We start from the raw sequence: 21,077 nt of genomic DNA, 5'->3' as shown, positions 1-21,077 counted from the left end.
GTTCCATAAGCATTCAGAGTTTAGTGGACGTATTGCTGCCACCTCAGGAGATGCACTGACCATGCTGATAAGTCTGGCTTCAGTAGACTTGCATGACATGACGCATCACCAGATGGAGTAGGAAATGTTGACTTTGTAGCAACATGAACAGAGAAGGTGGGTGCAATACTCATTAACATCTCCATTTCATATTCCTCTTTAGATCCACCACTTGATGGCTGTTCACTCCGGGTCAGATAGCAGCTACACATTTCTAATGTCCATTATTAGCAGCAGCACCTTATAGGTTATTTATTTTTATATTCCGTATAGCCATACAATTGCATACAAACTCTGCATCTAATGTAAAGTAGTAACCGTATTCCCATAACTGTTGGAACACATTTGGTAGATTTCAAAAGATAGCGTTTGCAATTTTTAAACTAATAAATATTTGTATTAATTCATGTGTTTACATGTTTGGACATTATAAAGATCATTTGAGTCAGATAGTCTATAAGTAGTCTATGTTTCTTTGGCTCTTGGATGTCATATAATGTTAGGTCTATAATTTAGCAGTATCATGCAAGTAAGAGGGCATTTATACTGAAAATAACCAAAGGTGCAGATATTCACTATAATTGCATGATTGCAAGTGTGATATTGCATTTATTCTTGCTCTGCTAGCAGAAATAGAGCCCAAAGACGCAACACTTATTTTATAGCAATCACCTTGAATTGTACATGGTGGTGAACACAGCCAAGTGGAGTGTTACATCCCAATGTGGTTATAGGAAATATAAGCACTCTTAGCATGCTGCTTGACCAACCAAGTTAGAGGACCCGAACTAACTGTTGTATAACGAACAACAAGAACATTTTGACCACTGACCCTCAAAACTAAACACATCCAACAGCTGAAAAAGCAGACAAATAGGTTAATTTCATGAGCTGTCTACAATCTAATAAAAAAAAAAAAAAACACTACTTAATTATGCAGCAAGACATGATCCAATGCATAGTAATATCTGTGCTAAAGTACAACAACAAACATGTTTGTCATGGCTGATTTTACTTTTCTTCCTCCAGCCATACACAAAATTAAGAGTCTAAGGTGATATCTTGGGAAAGTAGATGTTTTTATTAGCGATAATATAAAAATTTCACATTAATTTGGGATTACTTAAAATAATAAACTGTAAAACAAAATCTGTAATGTAAACAGATTCTTTGCAAATCAGAGCATGAGGTCGTATTTATTTGGTAGAGTCAATAAGGAGTAGAAGAACAGTCAAAATAAGACACCATTACAGAATAAATGTATTTTAAGTAAATGTATTTAAATTTGCTTATTTACATTAACAGGATTTGGCAGATGTCCTCATTCAGAGTGATTTACAAAAGTGCTTTTGAAGCTTCTATCAATGGATACATCAATCCTGGTTCACTAGGTCATGGACTAAGAATACCATCAAAAGTCTGTTTGGAGGAAATATAGCAAGAAATGAACATGGTGTATTGTGTTCTTGGTATGCCGTGGTTAGTACTACCAAAAGTTGTTTAAGGAAGCAAATATGTAATCTAATGAAAGGGTCATGGACACCCAGGACTCATGGGTGTTCATGGGGAGTAAAGGCTAACCTGTCTGGAACAATCCTACAGAAGAGTTACTGTAAAAAATTTAATGCGGGCTTCGAAAGAAATGTGTCAAAATGCACAGTGCATCACAGATTGCTGCATATGGGGCTGAGTAGCAAGACAGGTGTAGGCTCCACCACGTACCTGTGGAGAGGTGGGATATATTAGGCAGCAAATGAACCGTCAGTTCTCAAAGTTGATGTGTTGGAATCAGAAAATAATGGGTATGGTGTATGGATCTGAGAAAGGTCATAGGAGCCCAAAGCTCATTAATATACGGGAGAGCAAAGACAAGCTCTCCAGGTCCGATCTCACAGAGGAGGTAATGTAGCACAAATTATCCATGTGGATGTTACTTTGGTACCTACCACTTACCTAAACACTGATGCAGAACTAATACATCTCTTTATGTAAACAGTATTTTCTAACACAAGTGCACTCCTTCAGCAGGATAATGCACACACTGCGTCCTCCTAATTCTAAACAATCGCAATCTGATCAAACAAATCCAATCCATGGAAGTTCCAGCTCACAACTCACAGGGCTTAAAGGATCTTCTGCTAACCTCTTAATGCCAGATACCACAGCACACCTTCAGAGGACTTGTGGAGTACATGCCTTACGGGATCAGAACAGTTTTGGTGGCACAAGAGGAGCTACACTATAATAGGCAGTCTGGTTTGATGTTATGGTTGATCAGTGTACATTATCATCCAAAATGACATCCATATTTGTTGCTTGGATAAATCAGAATATATAGGAATCTTATTGACCTGGTGACAAAACAGTTTGCTGTGGTGTTAAAAGCTGTACATTAAATGAATTCTGAATATACAGTAATTATTAATTCTTGCTTGCTTTTGTCTAAACAGTTCAAAACCTCTGGGGTTAAAGAGAAACCGTTTCTTTTAGTTGTACCCAGTGGAACTTAAATCTCTGCTAATTTGTGTGAGAGCTCCTGAGAATGAAAAAGCAGCCTTTACTCTGTTGGAATCCAGACATACTCTTGCTTTCCCACCCCTTTTTTGTTTCCCTGGAAACATGTTATTATGAGGCGGGTGCTTGTCTTTAAGTGATTCTTCCTGTCTTTTTCTCTTTTCCCCCTTGTTTTTTCCCCTGCTTGTTTTTTTTTTTTTTTACATGGAAGCATGCCCACCAAGAAACTGATCAAGTTCACTGAGCATCACTCCCCCTCATTCCCTCCGTCTTCTAAACTCTACACCGTCTCCAGCGTAGTCGCCGCTTTTCATTTGTCTGCTTACTGTGTAACATTTGAAATGTCAGGATGAGATTCTGTTTCTTTTGTTTCCACTGATTAGAAGTAGGAGAAAGTAAAAAGTCGTAAGAATTGGCTGAGAGTTTGATGATGAATTATTCATAAAGGCATGGACAGAGAGGCAAGTGAAAAAAATAAATAACAGATGGATGGAAGTGGAAGTGACTTCACTTCTGCAGTTTTTTTATCTGTGTCTATGAAGGCATCTCATTCGCCATAACTATTAATAGTGCAATTCCTCGTTCATTCATGGCTCCATCAGATTCCCAGAAGATATGAAAAATGAGATAAGAACTGAAATTTTGGTTGTGCATAACGAGGGATAAGAATGAGTTTTTAGTGTTATGGTAATCTGTGTAACTCTGCAGTGTTATGGTAATGCAAAATAAACACACACACATGCACACACACACATACACACACAAGCACACACACACACAAGTACACACACAGACACATTTACATGTGTAATTCTAAATTAGTGGAATATTTTTCTATTCAGTACCAACCATATGTTTATAGGGACATTTTTGCAGGGACATTTGTTTTCCATAATTAGATCAAAAAAACAATCCCACACTGGTGGCTTTAAGGGAACACATTGTAGTCTATGGCTGTGCTTATGTAGGGCTTGGTAACCAAGGCAACAAACAACATCAGAAACAGAATGATCAGCCTAGTCGGCTGGGCGTGAAGAGAAGTAAAGCGCAATAATACACTAAAGTGCGTGCTCACACACACACACACACACACACACACACACACACACACACACACACACACACCAATTAATTTTTTTTGCTGAATGCTTGTAAGATATTGTGGACATCACAAATTTGCACAGAGGTAGGATGTTTACCCCAGAGCCAACCTGTGTCATGTTTTTTATTGCAGCATGTTGAGTTTATGAAGTGTGTTTGCAATGGAGACATAACTTATTACTAGTTTACAATAGAACTAATTGTATACTCTACTGTAGAGTATTGTATTTAGTGTTAAAGTTTGCTTAGCATAATGATTTCCTGTGACGTTGTACCAAAATACCTTCATATTGTTGCACTCCTGCTAAACACCGAACTAGATTATTTTGAGGTTAGCTGATGAATACTAAATCATTACCATGTACAGTGGCCTGTCGTGAAAATAGGAAGCAACAATCAAAGGGCATCAAGTTTTGATCGAGAAGCACAAGGTTTTTTGGGTTTTGGCTCGGTCTCGAACCATCTGCACCGCCTCACCACAGCTTGAGTGTCTTCACTCTTTGAAGCAGTCCAAGGACCCCGCTGTCTGCCAGGCTTACCATGGACATTGAAAAATGCTTTGCAGAAATCTTTTGAGAATATGTTGAGCTCTGCATTACAGACATAGGGCTTGCTTCAGCAAGGACAGTCAAAGATAACAATCGTTCACTTATTCACTCATAAGTAACAGTTCTGATCTTCACCAAAACCAATTAATGAATAGTATGCTCTTTTATATCAGACCGTTATTGAATATATAATCAAATAAATCTGTTGTAGCTCACTAGCTAATGAATTGTGCACTTTGCTTCGATGCTAGGGAACACTTTTTGAGTTCACTATGAGACCGAGCACCATGATATATACAAGAAGAATGGATGTGTCCCAGAGGGCATACACTTTGATGGGATACATAAAGCCAGTCATCCAAATACAACAGTATCCTTATGCCTCTAGCTATGAGAGGCAACACAGCTGCCTGCATGTATCGTGAGAACACCCATATTTGAAGAGAGAGTCTGAAGTGTAGGACTTTGTATTGTTATGCCTGTATTTGGAAGGGAACCCTCAAAAAGCATAATATGCAATACTTTTGGTGATCTATTGGTGGAAACCAGTTGGCTGAATAGCATGAATAACCATGCTTCTAGCCATGGAATGGGAAGACCCAACGTCTAGCCATGGAATGGGATGGCCCATGGGGTAACGGACGGTCCAATGCAGAAGTTTTTAGAGAGACTACTATGGCCTGTTTGATGTACCAGCTATTAAAGTATCATTCATATTAATTTCTGGACGATGCTGAATCCAAAATCTTGTATCACTGTTCCAATTCCAGATCCAAATGGATTGTTCATTGTTTGAATGTAAATATATTCTTAACATAGCTACAGACTCCTCAGAGGATAAACTGGCTGTTTTGCTGGGTTTTTTTTTGCCGCTCTTCTGGCCACTATTCCAAAAGTCTAGTGTCTGCACTGTGTGTCTGCACTGTGAATAGCTCTTCTCATCTGAAATGTGGATCTTTCCAGTTCCTTCAGATTTACCCTGGGCTTCTTGATTGATAATGCTCTGCTGGACAGTCAGGTTATTTTAAAAAAAAAAAGCCAAACACTGATCGATACATTTAGAGAACATTGTCCAAGACTTGTTTTTCACAGAGCCTAAATTTCGGTAGATTTTAGGTTAGCCGTGTTCAGTAGTGGTTAGTGGCTCATGTGAATGACAGTCAGGAATTTTTACCTGCTAGCTTCATATGTTGAAATATATCGTGACAGATCTGCAACGAATTTTACTGTCTAACTTTTCTATCTTTCCCGTCACCCTTCTGAAGAGCAGCTAAACACAAAGTCATAATACTTTACACACAGAATCCAAGCAGTGTTTCTCAATGTAGCAGCACTTTAATGTTGTCTTGAAATGCACTATATAAAGGTAAGATGTGCACATTATCATTCAGATGTAGAGCGAGACTTTGATGAGCTAGAGTTGGATTTTAAATTACTAAAAAAACAACCACAGGCGATTTTTATCAGGGATTTTTAAATTCTGATATAAAATATGCTTTCTGGTGTAAAAAATAAAATAAAAATGTGGTATATGTAAGAGATAACAATATTTTAGAGCATGGAAAGCTATTTGTTTGTAACCTGTTGTACTTGATTGATGATTGAGAGCAGCCAGAAATGCTGATCTAGATGATAAGAACAATAACAATTTAAATTGTGCCACTATTTGTGTCTTTTGTATAATGCATCTCTGGGTCTAGCAGGGTTGTGGGTGGCCAGAAGGGTGATTAATTAAAGACCCTGGAACTCTGCTGATGAGCAGTGAGACGCCCCTGCCTTTGAGCTAGTTATTTATGGAATGACTCACCTCCTTTTCAGGAGATATCAGCATTAGTGAAGTAAAAAAAATTTGTTTGCAGCATCCTGTCTCAAGAGATTATTTTTGAGCACAAAAATATTTTTACAGTTGCACAGGATACACACCAAAGATCCAAACTAAGCAGGTCAGAGTTAAGGATTTTGTCATGTTATGGAATTTAAATCAGCGTCCAGTCACTATGCCCTGAAGAGTAGAGTTTAAAGGTATTATCTATGCTTGCAGCCAGAACTGAGAATAAAGCACAATAAAACAAATTTTTGCGTACGGTTTTGATAAAAACCTAAAGTGTATAAAAGAGGATCAAGCTTCAACGCCTGTAGTGTGTGAGATCAAATCGTTGTGTCCCCTGACTGCAAGCAGCCCTACTGAGATCTTTTCAAATGCTTTATCTCAGCTGTGCAAGTTCTCCTGCTGTGCTTGTACCAGACCAGTTATTAAGCATTTCTAACAGTTCTTTTGGCTTTTCTTCCTTTTCTCCTTGTCCTGAAAGAACAGTATCTTGGTCAGACCAATACAGACAATACATTGATGGTGTCATACATGAACATACGTGAGTGGGTTGAAAGGGGAGTTTATGGTTAAGCTGAGGAATGGAGGAAGGGTATTTACAAATTTTGACACTTTTCCAAACCACGTCTCAAATGGTATTGGGGTAACTGTGTGCAACAGCCTGACGTCTTTTCCACCCAAGAACTAGTATGTAGTTTCTATTCTTTCTATTCTTTTCCACCCAAGAACTAGTATGTAGTGTTTAGCTTACATCTCTTACATTTTTTGAAAAAAAAAATAAAAAATCAAGTTCATAACTAAAGTAGCATATAGTTTCATCTTATTAGCATTAATGTTGATAATTATTTGGCATCCAAATACTTTGTTTTATCCCACAAATACTTTTTAAGCATATCCTTTTTTTAAGCTTAAACACACATCATTTTTGTTTATGTTTATAAGTACAAAGTCCAGAGACGTTATGTCTATGCACTGAATGTATATTAAAGAACAAAAGAAAAGGGTTTGAATATTTATTTCCCCTCACTATAACTAAAAAAGACAGATTAATAGTGGACAATGCATTTTTATTTTAATAAATTACCTCTGACAAAAAAGCTATATTACCGTTATTAAACGCTGACTGTTATTTTTTTGGTTGTGATTTGACTTGTTTTATTTCATAGCTCCTAAAACACTTTGTTTTCCTTTTTTTTTAACAGGATCCCCAATACATTTATCTCCGCAGTTGCTGCCTTTTCCCACCTGCTGTCTTACTCACCCCACTCATACCACAATATCCAATCTAGAAGTGTGAAGCAAGCTTGTATATTTCTGAGGTATTTAAAGATAGATCCTACATCTACTGAGATGAATACTGACTGCCCACATCTGTATATGCAAGCTGGCTGACACCTAGGATTGGTCAGCAGCTTAGCATTAACAAACAACTAATGAGTTACAGATATGGTAATTAGGTTATATAAGTGTCATGCCCCGGGATTCGGAAGGAAGGAGACAGACCCATACGCAGGATAGCTTCAAATGAAAGAGGTTTAATACATAAGGAAGACAGACAAACAACATCTAGGGGAAGTTCCCTAATGCCAATGCCCTCTTTCAGAAGGATAATGCATCCTTTTGCACGCAAAAATCTGCTTACAAATGTTTGTGGAACATGACAAAAAGGTGTTTACTCGGCCTCCAAATTCCAAATTTTCAAAAAAAAAAAAAAACAGTTTTAAACTTACAGCTGATTGGTGTTTATGTATAATCATGCTCTCAGGTATAAAACTATAGTGTCATAACAGTGTTTGTCCCATATCACTTTTGGAAGAACAGTGCATAATCGTTTTAATGTTACAGACTAATTGTTGCATTAAAAATTAAAACAGACCAATCGATACCAGTCACAATCTGATGTTAGTTTAATACCATACAAAATACATTATAGTCATTATATATAATAAAAATAACAATTAAAGAACAAATAATAACTAGATTTGTAAAGTTCATCGCAACAAACTTTGATGTTGGTTTGACGATGCAAGTATTCGCAAAGGCCGGTGCTTTTTGGAGGCGAGTGGACATAAGGGTCAGTGTTACTTTTGGAGGCAAGTGAACAGAAAGATAGGGTGCCAAAACATTTGGAGGCAAGTGGAGACGAGCATGTGACATCATCTGAATACTCCTGAGGGAGTTCCCCCCATTGTACTGAGTGTTTTGATATATCACATGCCCATGTTGTGCAAAATTTTTTATTTTCAAGTGACATCACGTGATGTCACGTGACGTCATCAGAATACACGTGAGGCAGTTCCCCTCATTGTGCTGAGTGTTTTGATATGTCACATGTCCATGTTGTAAAAAGTTTTTTGATTTTGCATATTTTGGGGGCGGGGCTGCGGGACAACCGAAAGGCCAGTCGGTACACCAATTTAAACCTTTGTTCAGAGTATCATCCTAAAGGAGCTGGCCGAGTTTGGTGTAGATCGTTCGAAAGCTTGCCGAGTTATAAACCTCCAAAGTTTATAATGGGAGTCTATGGGGAAAAAGGCCAATTTGAGACCCGGTACCGGAAGTACCGGTACTCGGATCGCTTAGAAAAGTAATAGCAACAAACTTCAGACCAGGGTCTACAACATATCTGAATTTGGTACATGTGGCTCGAAAGCCCTAGGCCGCATTAAATTTTTATAAATTCTTGTCTAAGCTTAAATAGGAAAACAGAATGTTGGCTTCTACAAAGCCAACATAATTATGCCAGTAATAAATATCATAATTTCAATACCATACCAAAATAATTAATGAGAGGTACACATACTGTAATTAGATACCCATTTTTAATACTTAAAAATAAAATAGTTTTTATTTTGTTTATCCAACTATGCATCTATTCCAGCTTCTTTGATTTCATTGGAACAAGAGTAATATAGCAATCTTTCCTCTCAGCTCTTATGTCTCTTAAAAACGAACACCATATAAAGTAAGTAAGTTACCAAGTTAATAATTATGCAGTGATTGGAGCATTGTGCTGTTTCTTATTCAGCTATAAACAGTAAGTATGTAGAGTCATATCATTTCAGCTTACTTTTCCCAAGCTCCTCTACTGGTTGCCAACAATGCGTTCCGAACATGAAAGCATTAATAAACAGATCTTAGCCATGACTTTTTTTCTCTAGGGCTGTCACAAATGTATTTCCAAGCGCAGAACAGGCAAACCAATAAATCATAAACCAGTATACAATAGAAATAGCAGATGCTTCAGATCTCATCTCAGCTCACATTGATCATATTCCCTGTTGTGTAGCAACTTGTGCTTTATGAGGGACCGAGAGTGTTGTTTACAATGGTACTGTCATGACTGACTCATCGATGCTAACACACAAACACACACACAAATTCTCTTGGACTGTCAACTCGCTACCTGGCTTGTTGTGTCCTACTATTTTGAACATGTGCTCCTATTGTTAAATTTTGGACTACTGAGCAAACGCTGACATCAGAAAAATTCACATACAAGAACTTATTTTAATCACACAACTACCTGCTATTTGTTAACACTGGCTACCATGTTAGTTTAGAGACAGGCTAGTTACAGTAATAACTGCTTAGATAGTTATGTATAACTGAAAAACACAGAATTATTAAAAGAACAGCTAATTAGAAGACACCATACCCCTGAAAACGAAGTGATATTGAATGTTAACTTGCATTTATGCACAGATATTTACGTTTGACTGACAGAATCAATAAGCACTAGAGCAGGAGACATTCAGATAATGCTGATGAAAACACAACATGATTTCAAATTCCAGATGTACAGACCTTTTCCATGCAGTGCCAGTATACACGCTGTAAATTCATGCCAACTGAGTAAAGGATAAATGAGCACTCTAAGGGAGCATAGATCTTTATTGCTAGTGGCTGATTGGCTTGATGGTGGTTTGATAGGATGAAATTTTTGCACACCATCCAGCTCTGTGCAGGCTGACACATGACTGATTGTATTATAGAGTAACTAATTCAATGATAAAGTCCAGAAAGTGTTACATTGCTTTTGAGAAAAGGGAAAGGGATTCAGTAGAAAGATTAAACAGTATGCTTTAGTTCAGAATAGATTCTAACGTATCTGTTAACACAAGCAACATTAATGCAAAATACAACATTAATGCAAAACCCACTTTATACCAGAATACTTCTAAGTCGACACACAGAGAAATCAGAGCATCATCAGTATCATTCACTACATGTAACTAGCCAGCATGTTAAATATATCAATTTCCATTCTGTTACTAATTCTAATTATTTCCATTAATTGTTTTTTTACTTATACTTAAGTATACTTAAACTTATAACGTCTTCATTTTAGATATTTATATGCACAGTCTAGAAGGAATGGCTGTTTTTTCCATTTCAAGTGGTATACTGTAAATAACTGTAGACGTGACAAATAAAATCTGAATCATGAATCCTGTTTTTCATCTGCAGCCACCAAGGTCTGACCTTTTTCCTCTACAGGGATTGAATTGACACTGTCTTGTAGTTTGGTTAAAAAAAGAGCCGGACAAAGCAATTCATATACTTGCTTTAAACCCCATCATGCACTCCAGTGTACATCCTTGGCATTTGGCAAAAGCCCTTATCCAGAACTACTTACATTTTTACCTCATTTATACAGCCTTGCTCAAGGGCCCAGCAGTAAAGGTTTGGCAGTCCTGTGATTTGAAAACCTTCCAGTCAGTAGGCTAACATCTTAAGCCTCACACTCCATGGTTTTTAAGATTTCAGCTTTTTTAAGAGAAAAGGATTCCCATAGTACATAGTCTCTTGCCTGTATGGTAACTTTTCTTGACAAGCATCAAAGCAGCAGAATGCACAAGCATCACGTCGTGCCAAAGCATTTCTAGCATAGATGCTTCACAAACAGATGGAGTATGCGCTGTGTCGGTCCTTCTCTGTATAGAAAATTCCCAATCCTTAAGGCAAGGGCATGTGCTTGTCTTACTATGCTGGGCAACGAAAGGAAAAAAGGCTTGATGCGATAAGTGAATATATAGACCGAGTTTAAACGAGGACGTGAGATGGCTTACAAAATTTTTATTCACAAGGGAAAAAGAAATATATTGTCTAATAAAGAAATAAACAAACAAATAAATAAATAAAAAATAACTGAAGCAGGATGATAGGCATGAGCCGAACTTCCTTTAGACTATCTGCTTCATTTAACAGCCTCCTCTACATGTTAAACTTCAGTGGTTTAGGCAGCAGTGCCTAATTTGCATCACATGTACTGGTAAATAATGCTGACTTAAGTGCTGACTAGAAATGTCTTGAAGGAATTGAATTGCATTGACTTTGCATGCCATGTGATGCTGTGTACTGTTCCTCTGATGAAATTTGCTGCATTTCGTTGCTTAACTCATTTATGCAATAAAAATGTAAAATATTTTCCTGTAAAAATGCTACATATTGTCACGAATCGTCCTACAGGACTCATTTCCGCAGTTAGATTTCATGTATTTGTTTTCTTTATTTAGCCACATGTGCTTTGTTTTGATGTCATTTCCTGTCTTCAGTGTATTCTCACTGGTTGTTACCATAATATGTCACACCTGAACAGTTCACCTTCTGATCGTGTGTCTTTAGACCCTCATGTGCCTAGTGTTCAGTAATTGTTCAGTTATCAAGTCATTGCCAAGTCTTTGTTTTTGTTTATTGCACTCATTGCCTTGGAGATCCTGTTTGTTCTTTTCTTGACCTTTAACGGTTTAACTCTAATTCTTTCCTCACGATTTGGATTTGTCTGTTTGGTTAATAAACACCACTCTTACCTTTACTTGCATCCTCCTCCGAGTCTCTGCACTAACACGTATATTCACTGTCATGACATAATTATCATTAGCACATGAGATAAAACTCTAATTTTCACAGTATCCTACTTGGTGCAGAAAGAATAATGTTACAATGCTGACTCACTTCTCAATGAAAAAAAAATGCTGTGCACTATATTGGGATTAATGGATATTTTTTCAGATTGCTTTTCTAATTAGCAGTTTCCATCAGCATGTACAAGAGAAAACATTGTGAAAAAGATCGTTTCTACTAATTTGTGCATTGGTTGTTGTTTTTTGTGTTCTGAAAAAATGTGATTTGCTTTTGGGTAATTGTGAAATATTATATCTCTATGCTGTAATACTGTATGAAAAGATTAAGGAAAGCATGAAATCATAAGAGAGCCTTAGGCTCAGTAATCTGGTCTTTTTGGCCTTAACCATAACTTTTCATAACAAATTCTTAGTAATATTAGTAATAAAGGCAGTTAAACAGATCCCTTTCACTGCAGATTTATTGTGCTTCTATTTAAGATCTTCATCTTAAACATTCATATTTGTTTGTATAGAAAATATAACCTTCTTTTTATCTCTTTTGTCTCTGGGCCTGATGCAGCCATGCCGTTTGGCTGTTTAATTTTTGGAGAGAAGAAGGATTATAGTAGTCCTGGTGAGGTCACTGACAAATATGACCTGGGGCAGATGGTCAGATCGTAAGCATAACTCAAACCTCTGCACTCTTTATTCATTTATGTTTTTCATTTGTTACCATATTGCTTTGTTTCATATATGAGTTTTTGCTCTCTACAAAAAAAAAAAAAAAAACAGGGAGGAGTTTTGTGAGATTTTTCGAGCGAAAGAGAAGAACACACAGAAAATGTACACCTGCAAGAAATTCCTAAAGAAAGATGGGAGGAAAGTGCGAAAGGCTGCAAAGAATGAGATACTTATCTTGAAGATGTAAGTTGTTGTTGTTCTGTTCAGTATTTCATAGTTACGGTGTACATGTAACTGCATGTACTATGTATAACTGCTTTATTTCTAAATATCCACACTAGGAGTTAATTTTTTTTTGTAAGTGAATGCCCCTTTGTAGAACTTTTTGCTTCTGCTTCCTGCCTCACAATCACAAGCTGTCTGGTTCTCACTTATCCTCACAGGGTGAAGCATCATAACATCCTCCAGCTGGTCGATGTCTTTGAGACAAGAAAAGAGTACTTCCTCTTCCTGGAACTGTAAGTGCCATTGAAGTGTGTGTGTGTGTGTGTGTGTGTGTGTGTGTGTGTGTGTGTGTGTGTGTGTGTGTGTGTGTGTGTGTGTGTATGTGTGTGCGTGTGTGTGTGGTGTGTGTGCATGTGTGTGTGCGTGTGTGTGTGGTGTGTGTGTGTGTGTGTGTGTGTGTGTGTGTGTGTGTGTGTGTGTGTGTGTGTGTTGATTTAGGATTGATTTTATATAAAATAACGTTAAGTGTAACATTATGAACATTGTAGTGTATTATATAATGAGCTGATTCATTTTATAAACTATAGTTCTCCAATTATTTTATTAACCACGCTCTGTATCAACTAATGTAGGTGAATTATGTCTAATGTATGCAATTATATTTAGTACAGTAATGTATGTAACTGGTTGTACTGTATAACCCTTGGATAATCACCAGGGCAGCGTATAGGATTGACTCTGGTTTCAAATAACAGGAAACCCTGATTATGTTTATAGAACCAAAGGGTGTTTACAGTACCACAGTTATGTACAGTATGTAACTAGCATTCTTCATTCCTTCTAACTGAAAATACAATCGGCTCATTTCCACGATGGTTAGTACTGATCACTAACTGATGTGCTCATACATCATAGACATGGTAAAGAAAAAGGCAGCTGACTTTGTTGTCATTGTTTTAACTAATAAAAGTAATGGGATGGAGGAAAATGTTCAATAAGAAAGGTAGGTGCCGCCACAGGCCTGCGAGTCTGGAGGGGGCCGACGAAGTGCCAAGGAGGGCTCTCTGTGGAGAGATACAGTAGAGGAATGATGGAAAACCAGTGTTAGAACAATCTGAATAATATTCCAAGTTCAGTGGTGGAAAGCGCAATATGGCAAGGGAGGACAACTCAGCAATGCAAGTGCCACATATTAACAGGCTAATCATTCCCTGTAGATTTTAGAGTGCCTCTAAAAGGAAAGTCAAACCCATTGAGGAACTTTGAAGTCTACTGAGCACCAGAAACACCCAGTTTGTAAGTTTAGGACAGCACATTAGAAATAGATCATTTGGCTAGCAAGCTAATAACTGAACAAGCAAGCGAACATATGTTCTAGCAAGGTAATAACTGAAGCTAATAACCCAACTCAAGCTAGTTTTGAATAGCTCCAACAAGTAGGAAATACACTCACCACAGCCATGATGATGAAAGGAGACAGCAGCGAACAGCAGCGAACAGCAGCGAACAAGCAAGCGAACATATGTTCTAGCAAGGTAATAACTGAAGCTAATAACCCAACTCAAGCTAGTTTTGAATAGCTCCAACAAGTAGGAAATACACTCACCACAGCCATGATGATGAAAGGAGACAGCAGCCAGTAGCCAGGTTTAGAGGACAGGTTACCTGTTGCTCTAACCATAGTCACAAACAGGTGCATGAGGCAAGAAGCAGAAATGGAAATGATAGCCATTGACAGCAGTATTTATATCAAATGTTACATCATGTGTCTGGGCATGCATGTGCACACAAACAAAAAAGGGATCAAGTTGTACAAGTAGTACTGTATTTTCTCCAAGTCAAAGCTTAAATAAAAAGGTTTTATGCTTTTCACATAATTGTCTGTCCCTGTTTGTTTGAACATTTGTTAGAGCATGCTGTCCAAAGGCTTTTTATATTACTTTGTGACTATTAGGTCATATATGAATTGAAGTGCAATTTCCCCTCATCTGCTCTAGAGCTACAGGCAGGGAGGTCTTCGACTGGATCTTAGACCAGGGCTACTATTCGGAACGTGACACTAGCAATGTTATCAGACAAGTGCTTGAAGCTGTGGCTTATCTTCACTCTCTCCGCATTGTGCACCGCAACCTGAAGGTAACATGCTGCTTTACTTCCATCACATGGCTACAATTGGTATTACATGAGCAATGGATTCATTAGTGGATGAATGTGTTATGTACTAAATTCAAATCGGTTCCTTAATTATTTAAAGGAAAGCTATTATCTAAAAGCATTTTACGTAAGAAGGATTTACATAAGAATCTTGTTTTGGATCATTTCAAATCAAATGGATGGCCTGGAAGTAAAGAAAAGATATCGCTGTATACAATGTAGTTAATAGTCTCCGACATCCTTGGATTATCTGTTTCTCTCTTTTAGCTGGAAAATCTTGTTTACTACAATCGTCTAAAGCACTCTAAAATCGTCATAAGCGATTTTCACTTGGCCAAACTGGAGAACGGACTCATTAAAGAGCCTTGTGGAACTCCTGAGTACCTTGGTAAATACAATTATTAATATTAGTGCGCACATTACATTTTCACATTATGGTCATTTAACAACCATTTTTTCACAATATTGTCAAAAGTCAAGTTTCATTTTAACCCTCATTATGATTTGTCATATGACATCAACAGTGTAAACATGTTGAACATGTGTACACTTTATTTAGTATTTCCAACAGTCTGCTTCATATAGAGATGGTTGCTCATTGAAGTGTAATGTGTTTGATTTGTTCAGCTCCAGAGGTAGTCGGCAGACAGCGATACGGCAGACCTGTGGACTGCTGGGCCATCGGCGTGGTCATGTACATCCTGTCAGTGAGAATCAGTTTCTCTGTGTGTTTCCTAACAGCACCTATATGTGTTTTTTTATTTTATTTACCTGGTCTTTTGTGTAATGTCTCATTCTGCCATTGTGTGTGTCTGAAATTGTCTGAGTGTCCTTAAGAATAGTTCAGTCTCCTTCCAGGCTAAGAAAGTACACACGTAACCCTTTTTACAAGTACACTGGCATTGCATTCAGTCTATATAATGGAAATCAGCTTATCAAACAAATAATTAAAACTTGCAGCTACACATTATTTCATACACTATTGGATTTTAGTGTGAGATGTTGTTACTTCTGTTGTAAACTTACACAGAATTTTAGTGGTTGAAGAAAACGCCTCCAAATTTTAAAGGCTTATAAATTGGTATATCAGAGAGCTGAAATGGGTTTGATATAATTTACCTTGAAGATAAAAACACTTATTTAAAAAAGGGTTTTGTTCATTTTGGAACTTTTTCATGAATATTTCATGAGTATTTTAGTTAAAAACAGAGGTACTTATGAAAAACTTTCATACAAGCCATTAATTATCACTGTGGCCTGTGATGTGACGAAGAAATTCAATGCTGAACACAGAAACCACAAAAAAACAAAACAAAAAAAAACAAAACAGTTCTCTGTTAAAAAGAGTTTCATAATCTAAAGTAACAATATCAGTGAGGAATTACAGTATATGAAACCACATGGTTGTTCTGTTAAAAACAATTAACAAAAAAAAAATATATATATATATATATATATATATATATATATATATATATATATATATATATATAGCCAAACAACATTTCTGTTCTGGTTATAATTGAAGATTTCTGAATAGAAGATACTGATAACTGACTTCCAGACTTCATGTTTATGTTTCTGGATCATTCTCATGAGTATCTGTAAGATCTATAAGGAGATTTGTTTTGAGATTTCTAAAGAAGACATTCACAGCGATCAGTGGAAGTTCTCAGAGCATGTTGTTTCTTGGTCACTTTTCATCATCCAGGAATTCACTGTCAAGATGTGCTGTGAGTATATGCCACTACATCTCTTATTTGTTCTGTTCCATCAAGTCTTTTTCAAGTGTTCATGTTTCCTTTAACTGCAGCAGAATGTTTCACTGTGTGCATAAAGTTCCTTGTTTTAAATTGTTACTAGAATAGTTTGACATTTCCAGACACCATTATCCAGAGCAGCATTTTAATCTTATACAATTGAGCGATTGAGGGTTAGGGGCCTTGCTCAGGGGCCCAGCAGTGGCAGCTTGGTGGATCTGGGTCTCAAACTCACAACCTTCTGATCAGTAGGCAAACACCTTTACCACTGAGCTACCACATCCCACATTATGGCAGCTACCACACCTCGCGTACATGGCAAATTAAATTTTCCAGGAATATAACTTTTGGCTTAAAATATAAAAACTTGTCAAGGGATGTCAATTTCACCAGAAACACCTTTAAGAGAAATGTACAAATCAATTTATGTCTCAGAACTGACAATTACTCAGTATTAATTTCTTGTTTATAGAACAGTTTTATTAAAAATATTGCAAAATAACACTCAATATTCTGGGGTTATACTGAACATTGGAACAGCTGTCATTAGCTATGGTATGAGCCCTCTTGGGTTTCAATATAAATGCACTCTTGCTAAGTGTACTTTTCCTGTAAGTTTTCTCAATCTGTCCAGAACTGCTTTTGGATGACGAGACAATGAATTCAATGTACTGAGAACGTTTTTTATTTACCAGACTGTCAGGAAACCCACCTTTTTATGACGAGGGTGATGATGACGATGACGACAGTAATGACAAGAACATGTTCCGGAAAATTCTGTCAGGAGACTATGAGTTTGATTCACCGTACTGGGATGATATCTCAGATTCTGGTAAGGGGACATACCCTGTTTTTTTTTTTTTTTTGGATTAAATATCTGGCAAAAGTTTACTTTCCGTAAAGTTTTTGCCTTGTTCTTAATATAGGGTTGGCTTTGGCTTCTTAGTACTAAGACAATAAAACAACCTCGTTCAGCCATTGTGTGTGTCTGTAATTCTCATTAGGAATAGTTCATTGTTCTTGCAGGCTAAGAAAACACATGTTTAAATAGTCTAGTGTAACTATCAATGAGAATTTGCAGTATATGAGACCACAAACGTGCACTTTCACTGCTTTAAAAACAATTGTAAATGGCCAGACAGCAATTCTGTTTATAATTAAATATTTCGTAATAGATCTCAAATGGAGATACCTATAATTGTACAAGACTTCTATATTACAGATTAAGTTGTTGACTTTTCCTCTGAGGATTGTTACGATAAAAATATGTTTCTGCTTTCTAGCCAAAAGTCTAGTTGCATCTTTAATGGAAGTGGATCAAGACCAAAGACTGACTGCACAGGAGGCAATCAGCCATGAGTGGTGAGAACCCTCTTTAGATATCTGATGCAGTTTGAATTTTGCCCCATCACTGCAATTCAGAACTCTCGTGAGGAAATGCATTTGTCTTTCATTATTTAGGATATCTGGGAATGCTGCATCTGACAAGAATATTAAAGATGGTGTGTGCGCTCAGATTGAAAAGAACTTTGCCAAAGCTAAATGGAAGGTAAAACCATCATTTTCGGTTCTAAATGCTTGCAAAATTCCCTCTCATTTTTCCACATTTCGCTCACAGTTCAGTATGTCTGGTCTTCTTTAATGCAGAAAGCAGTCCGTGTGACCACTTTAATGAAGAGGCTCCGAGCTCCAGAGCAGAGTGACTCTGGGGCCTCGAGCCCAGCTTTAGGAGCAACTGCAGGATCTGTGACTCTGAGCAACACGACGGTTGCCATGGCTTCAACCACTGAACCTCCCTGCAGCACTGTTGAGCTTCAGGAAATAAGAGAAGAAGCTCCCGCACGGTGTAATGGAGAGATTCCTGCTCCTCTGCAACTGAGTGTAGAGACCAGAGAAGAGCAGAATGGCTAACATGGATGTACACAAAGGCAGACACGCACATTGTAGAAAGGAAGACATATTGAAAAATCACTGGTTGAGTGAACCAATCTTGTTGAGAGCCATTTAATCATTCTCATTTTGTTTTGCATATCCTTCCCTGTTTGTATGTTGTTGTTTTTTTTAATTATTTATTATATATACACAGCAAATGCATTATATTTAACATGAAGCATTATTTCATGTTCGGTTATGTCCTAAGTATGTAAAAAAAATTAGAGAAACTGTAAAGAAATAAAATACAATTAGAAGCATCGTTCATATTTAATTGGACGTAGGGGCAAACAAACCTCGTAAATGAATCATTGCAAACAAATTATTTAAATGCCTAACTGCATAAGATTGACCTCTAGTAAGGTTTGAACTTTGCTGAAAAATTACTGAAGAATTTCCTATTAATTTAATGTAACTATAATATTAATGTAATTGTAATGTTTTATTATTTCGTCTAAAAGTGAACATCTTTCCTTCCGATGTTTGAGAATAAATCACCTTTTACTGTCTTGTGACTCAAAACCCAAACATATAGCGTTCTTACTGATGTAAAATGCAAAACTGCTTTAGAAATAATAACAGGGGTTACAGTGACGTGTGGTAATGACTCTTATTTAATAATTTGATGTCTTTTAAAGCGTAAACATGAACAATCCTTAATACGTTATTTCTTGCTGTACAAATTGCCTTTTACTCTGTTCATGTTAATGCCTTTCTCTGTCTTTGTGGCATTTACTCTTATTGGGCCTCATTTTTCAGATTAGATGTATAAATTATACATTTATGTTAATCATGAAAAGCCAATTAGATCAGATAAAAATTTATGCCTATAAAGAGACATAAATCAAGATTGTTTAGTTTCAACGTTTGGGTTTTTCATTTCAATTTCATGCAGAAAATTTCATGATGATTTTTATGTTTTTGTGAAAGAAAGCAATTCGACAACAAATCCAAAAATGAAGACATTATAAAATTAGCAGTTGATTTAGGACAAATGAAATTGCATGCTATAAAAAGAGGAAGAGTTAACGTATGTATAAGGTGGGCAACACTCTGCGGTGGCTGAGCTGCATTACTGGAAGATTGATTTAGCACACATCATAACTAGGAAGTGCTCTTTTGCTATTTGGACAGTAATTTCAGCTCTCTGAGCTTTGTCAATAAATGTAGGTGTGACATCCTTTGGTAATTTGGTGATTGTCATTTAATAAAAATCCACACATGAGAAAATCAATGTTACTAAAACATTTGCAAATCTGTCCAGAATTCTTTAAACACATTTACCAAAAGACTGATAAATGATGCCCATTTCATGTGCCATTAACTTAGTGTATGTCTGACTTTCAAAGAGGCTAGATGTCTCTCAGTAGAGCTAATTGCTAATCAAAATGAAATATGTGCATGGGTCCTTACTGATATTGATGTTTTGTAATGAATTTGTTCTGTACACATAAACCTTCGTCTTCACATGTACTTTATATTTTCTTAATGAGGTTCAAATGCCAAATTCAATCAAGCCTTTACTATTATTATAAAAATAGTCTATTATAAATAAAAAAATCTAAGACATTTTGCCAAATAGATAAAACATAGCATTGGACTTAAAAGATTTGAATACTAGTTCAGTAATTAAATACTAGTTAATATAATTGGTGTCTTCACTACCATGTACACTTGGATCAAACAGTCGACGCGTTGACTTAAGACCTGGTTTGATTGAATTTGACCATAAATGATATCAAAAGTATAAACATATGTTTGTTGTTTAGATGTTGTAGATATTTGTACTGCATTTCAGAGAAAAATGCACAATATACTGAATACAATAGTAATTGTTTAGTTAGTCAAACAAAAATCCATCAGTGGGTTGTTAACTGATTCTGTTTAATGTGCAGTACAAACTGAGCAATATCTCTATTGCTGTGATACTGTGAAACTGCCATACTGGTGATGTGGAGGGCAACTTGCCAAAATTCATCCAGATTGTTGAGCAATTTACATCATCATTTCACGCTTCAGTGTTTTCTTCCTTATTTCTACTTTAGGACGTTATTGCACTTCACAATGAGTTTGTTTTTATTTAATAAAACATTTGTTTAACAGCTGAATAACACTTTACCACATTTTTGTGGACATTTTAACCAGTCACTGATTTTATTATTTGGTAGGGTTTATTATTATTATTATTATTATTATTATTATTATTATTTTACATATTAGTTTAACATATTTTAGTCTATGCTCTGTTTGTGTTAATGCGGAAACTAACACACTTTCAATAGCAGACTCACCTTTATAAGTGTCATGTTTGTGTTGAATTGCATCTCTAATAAAGACATTGCTTAGGCTAAGCATTCAGTTCTGTTCGTTATTTACCATGAAAGAGAGAGAGAGAGAGAGAGAGAGAGAGAGAGAGATTTAATAAAATTCAGTGGTAGGGACACAG

At 36.5% G+C, this 21,077-nt stretch overlaps 1 protein-coding gene across 2 annotated transcripts in view; it reads left to right on the top strand.

Moving 5' to 3' along the window:
- The window catches only part of camkva (CaM kinase-like vesicle-associated a), a 30,168-nt gene extending 9,239 nt beyond the window's left edge, over nucleotides 1-20,929 (top strand). Inside the window, exons 1-11 of one of the 2 annotated variants that reach the window (XM_060868333.1) lie at nucleotides 7,293-7,349; nucleotides 12,460-12,556; nucleotides 12,672-12,803; nucleotides 13,004-13,078; nucleotides 14,783-14,921; nucleotides 15,207-15,327; nucleotides 15,567-15,642; nucleotides 17,395-17,531; nucleotides 17,983-18,061; nucleotides 18,161-18,248; nucleotides 18,347-20,929. In XM_060868333.1, the coding sequence (XP_060724316.1) occupies nucleotides 12,462-12,556; nucleotides 12,672-12,803; nucleotides 13,004-13,078; nucleotides 14,783-14,921; nucleotides 15,207-15,327; nucleotides 15,567-15,642; nucleotides 17,395-17,531; nucleotides 17,983-18,061; nucleotides 18,161-18,248; nucleotides 18,347-18,610 (1,206 nt within the window). In that variant the 5' untranslated portion in view covers nucleotides 7,293-7,349; nucleotides 12,460-12,461 and the 3' untranslated portion in view covers nucleotides 18,611-20,929. Of the gene's footprint in view, nucleotides 1-7,292; nucleotides 7,350-12,459; nucleotides 12,557-12,671; nucleotides 12,804-13,003; nucleotides 13,079-14,782; nucleotides 14,922-15,206; nucleotides 15,328-15,566; nucleotides 15,643-17,394; nucleotides 17,532-17,982; nucleotides 18,062-18,160; nucleotides 18,249-18,346 lie in introns of those variants that run through there. The other variant, XM_060868332.1, reaches the window with a different exon arrangement.
- Nucleotides 20,930-21,077: the final 148 nt, after the last annotated feature.

This window comes from Tachysurus vachellii, chromosome 4 (genome assembly GCF_030014155.1).
Source record: "Tachysurus vachellii isolate PV-2020 chromosome 4, HZAU_Pvac_v1, whole genome shotgun sequence".
Classification (NCBI taxonomy): domain Eukaryota; kingdom Metazoa; phylum Chordata; class Actinopteri; order Siluriformes; family Bagridae; genus Tachysurus; species Tachysurus vachellii.
This window is presented reverse-complemented; position numbering and strand designations above follow the sequence as displayed.